Genomic DNA, 4,880 nt, shown 5'->3' with positions numbered 1-4,880 from the left:
TGTGTTACCTAATAACTGAAAAACCCCGAAGCCAACGTCGCCTGTCTACTGTTTATGGCCTGACTTCGTCGCAGTCTTTTGTCTACACGCTGTCGATGGCTTCAGTGCTTGAGAAAACTAAAAAAGACCAGATGTAGAGTTTTCTTAGAAGTGGTAACCACTTCAACACGTGCCATTGTTTTCGTAAATTTTTGATATTATAGCTTCATAAATTTCTCCATCCTCTGAGTATATTGCACGATAAGGTGCTCCTATGATCCATTTCTATAGAGAAAAGATGTGTATACAAATAAATATAAGTAAATAGCAAAATAAAATAATTTGCTTCTTAATCAATATATTTAATAATATTCTGTATCAAATTTGTAATATTCTATCAAAATCACAACCTTGTGTAATTTACTTGCGTGTTTAGGCTGCTTAAGATTTTGTAGGTTTTCTTTCGGTTGAGAATTTCCAACATCCATTCCCATTCGCTTGATAACTTCTTCTTTTGCTAAATTTATTGCTTTATCATATGCTTCTATTAATGCACTATCATCCCAAACATTATCATTGGCTGTGTCTGTATCCTTTTGAGATAGCAAATTATACGTTATTAATATTGATACAAGTATTTTATTATCAAACTATTGCAAATTATCATATATGTCATTTTTCAAAAATTGACCAAAAGGTAATGGATACTGTTAATTACTATTATGCTAAGATCTTGTACTAAAATAATGATAAAACCATTACGTTTCCATTACCATACATACGTTTCCATTTCCTCGTATAAAAAGAACATTCATATCATCTGCCATTTTAAAATAACATCATTTAAATATTGAATTTGCTTCTGAAATATTAATTTGTCTCATTTCTTTAACTCTAACACATTGTAAACAATGATGACATTATACCAACTATAATACTAAAAATCTATTCCCCATTCATTCGAAAGATTATTTTTTGAAGCAAGGTTAACATTGAATGTTCCCAAACTTCAATAACTGTATTTTACTTTCTTTACAATATCTAACAATATATTAGAATACTATAAAAAAATATTGTATGCACAAGAAACTGTTTATAGCGAAATAGCAAAAGAATTAATCACATATTATAACTAAAACGAGATTGTTAAGTAGATTATATTATACTGCATATGCGTTAGTGTTTCAGCTGGTAAATATAGTTTTTATATCTGAAGATAAATAAGATTTAATTCTATAAAATTGCATAATGAATTATACATATATCTATTACTATTCGTATTTCCCCTTAGTTGTATGTTGTCAATAGCATCAATCACGAACATATAAATAAATATAGAAGAAACCGTTCGGCAATGGAAAGGGAAAAATGAACATGGAAGACAAGAAAGTTTTCTTCATGTTTAGCGTATGCGTGATACGCTTTGAATGTCTCAGATAAAGATAAAGATACTCTGCTCATTTCTATTTGTTCCGCAGAACGAGAAATTTGTTGTCTTTCATATTGGTTTTTACGATTCAATTTTTGGGCAGTTTTCCCTAGCGAGTGTCGGTCCCTGTTTGATATAACCAGACCGTAATTTATACAGATATGTATTATAGATATATATTTGTAAAACTGAAATCAGATGAAATAAATGTTGCCTGAGGTTTTAAACGTTTAATAAAAACAATATTTCATTTGGAAAAAATGTAAGATATGTAAAATTACACATTGATCATTTTGCTGGTCTTGTATCATAAAACGTGTGGCCCGAAGAGCACGTGTCCGGTAGAGATACGTCACTTGTGTTAGGAATCGTTTTATAACCTATCACAGTAAGGGAACGTCCCAGTATAGCAGCCGAAGAATGCCGTGGAAGTTTTTGTACAAAGTACAATTGATCTACAATTGATATTTTCCGCAATACTTATCTGGTGTTCGGTCAGGGTGTCCCATACTCATGATATTTATGACAGTGGAATGGCGTTAGTAAATCAATTACAAAAATTTTCGAGATCAATTCTCGGTATTGCATCAAATTATTCAAAATATACAAGCAACACAACGTTGCCCTTTTTGCAGGCAACAAGAGGAATATCGACCACGCAACCACTTTCAGAAAAACAAGAGTAAGTGATACAAATTTTCTTGTGCTTTCCTTCTTTTTTTAATAGAATTTCAGTACTTACCTTCCAATATAAAATTGGTGTCAAAATAATAATGCTAATAATAATGTCTAAGAAATTTTTCTCTTTGTAGGAGTATAACATCTAGAAAAATAACATAGTATTAATAGAATAGTATTAATAAGAACAACATTGACAGTGAACAACTAAAAATATAACACTGTTATAAATATATGATATACGAATTTTATTTATGTATTATTAAGACAAGTATATCTTATTTTTAAATTATTTCTATTATCATAAGTGATACATATAATTAAGGTATAATTAAGAGAAGATTAATTGAAGAAACACAAAAAATAAAGAAAATAATTATATTGAGATAATTTTTATCTTTCATAAATATTATTTTCAGAGTAAATATAACGTTTGTTAAAGCAAGTGGAGAGAGAATCAAAGCAAAAGGGAAAGTTGGAGATACTATATTAGACATAGTAGTAAATAATGAAATTGATTTAGATGGATATGGTATGTTTTAAAGAAGCATAATTTACTTAATTTAAAATAAATAATTTTGAGGTAGAAAATATTTGAAAATTTTAATTTTTATCAAGTTTAATATTCTTATTATTTTTAACTTTTGATACTTTATTATATAAGTATGTTGTAATATTAAAATATAATTGATATAGGTGCTTGTGAAGGAACATTAACTTGTAGTACGTGCCATTTAATATTTTCGAAAGAAGTTTATGATGCACTTCCTGACAAACCAACAGATGAAGAATTAGACATGTTGGATTTAGCATATGAATTAACAGATACGTTAGTTCATAATAATCAGTATCAAATCATTCACATTATTAATTCTATTACCTTTTAATATTTTATAAAGTGAATTTTTCTATTTAAATTTATGTAAAAACAGGTTAGTATTGGGTATTTCGAAATCTGCATCTCAATGTAGAATTTCAAATCGCTATCTCTGAATACTACGAAACTGAAATTATAATAAATTTTCATAGTTTTTTATTTATGACCCTATAATCATTACAAATCTATGTTGGAATTAGCATATTTACAATGTTGATTTTCAAATGGATAAATAGAAATCTTATTGTGTATTAGTATTAATTTGTATAGCAATAAATATATTTATTGACATATTCAGTTATATAATATTTAATTTCAGGTCACGGCTAGGCTGTCAAATAGTAATGTCTAAGGAACTAGATGGAATTGAGGTAAGAGTTCCATCAACAATTAATGATGCAAGAGCATAACTGAAATTATCTATAGGTTTTTGAAAATTTGTATACAATGTTATACATCTCTTGTTAAAAAACCCTTGTTATAATTATTAAAATATTGGTATTAAAAAAATATAATAAAGAATCTTGTGTTTAAATGTGAAGCTTATATATATATACATATGTTATAGTATAATTGCAATTTTGATATTTGTACATTGCCATTGTAAAAAGCCTATCCAATTATGAAGAAAATATATCTTTTATTTTTAATATACAGGGTGTCAATTTTAAAACGTTCATCTAAATTATTTTCGTTACTATTAAAGATAAGAAGAAATTACTAAGGAAGACTTAAATGGTTTTAAGATGTGTACTTGGTTATGATAAAAAAGACTCTTGTGGAATAAATTTTGCAACTTCTGAAAGATTAGATAAAAGCTTAGAACCTAAAAAATAATTTGAAATTAATTTCGTTTAGATATACTGTTTGATTTCTTAGCTATGGGCAAGTTTAAAAGATCATCAAACTCATGGTCAACAAAACAACAGAAATGTACATGCAATGCTTTTCGTTTCACAACAAGTTATCTGACACTATCATCATTTTCGTGGCACATGCAACATTATCGATTCAGTATAGTAATGTTTTGGATTAAAACAAATGTCTCGACATTGGAGCAAAATATTTCAACCTTTAAGGACTAAAATTAAAACTTATGAGTTTGTTTATAATTTTAATAGATTTTATTAATATTGTGTTTACTGGTTTATTAATTACAAGAAAGTTTGTAAAAGACTGAAGTTTTACGTAAAAAGTACAAATATTCTTTCAACAAAATTAGTCAAATCACATCATTATTTATACATATTGTATATAAATAAAATATGCGGATATATTACTTTACCCTAGAATTAAAATTCAATAATATTGAAGAATCTTATTTATTCAGATTTTGTACATTATCGCTTCTAACCTCGGATAATAGAACAACAAATTAAATATTTTTAAACAAAAAAACTTTGTTCCTTTGTTTGATTTCCCTTGCTCGCGTTTCTTAACTACTTAGATATAAAATACTTACGTTTTCGAAAATTCATACTTCACAAGCTACTAAACGCTTTATCTGTTCAGAATAATTTATTGTTTTCTTAACTAGGTACATACCAAATACATCTATTAAGTTGGTATTTCTCATAATTACCAGTACATAAAGCTAAAACACTTTTGTACTATGCTTGTTATACATGGATCTAACAAATAATTTAACTTGTGTATTGTCGTTTGTATATGTGAGTTCGATAAAGTGTACATTACACATCGTGAAATTTACATATTTTCACTTGGTTACCCTGCCCAATTCGAATATAATTCAGAACGTATGTGCTATATTTATATATTCTGCATTTGTTTTGTATATTATGTGCATATTTTCACTTGGTTACCCTGCCCAATTCGAATATAATTCAGAACGTATGTGCTATATTTATATATTCTGCATTTGTTTTGTATATTATGTACGCTGATCTGATCTTTGTA

The 4,880-nt window shown here is 27.3% G+C and overlaps 1 protein-coding gene across 1 annotated transcript; it reads left to right on the top strand.

Annotated features, from left to right (window-relative positions):
- The first annotated feature begins 1,701 nt into the window (after positions 1-1,701).
- LOC117241576 (adrenodoxin-like protein 2, mitochondrial) lies at positions 1,702-3,617 on the top strand. The gene is made up of 4 exons (XM_033507448.1): positions 1,702-2,090; positions 2,506-2,618; positions 2,783-2,915; positions 3,283-3,617. The coding sequence occupies exons 1-4, from the start codon at positions 1,942-1,944 to the stop codon at positions 3,371-3,373; spliced, it is 486 nt and encodes a 161-aa protein (XP_033363339.1). The 5' UTR covers positions 1,702-1,941; the 3' UTR covers positions 3,374-3,617.
- The last annotated feature ends 1,263 nt before the right edge of the window (positions 3,618-4,880 follow it).

This window comes from Bombus vosnesenskii, unplaced genomic scaffold (assembly GCF_011952255.1).
Source record: "Bombus vosnesenskii isolate JDL3184/JDL3185 unplaced genomic scaffold, Bvos_JDL3184-5_v1.1 scf7180000016153, whole genome shotgun sequence".
Classification (NCBI taxonomy): domain Eukaryota; kingdom Metazoa; phylum Arthropoda; class Insecta; order Hymenoptera; family Apidae; genus Bombus; species Bombus vosnesenskii.
Note: the sequence above shows the minus strand (reverse complement) of the source record. Positions and strands in the feature narration are given on the sequence as shown.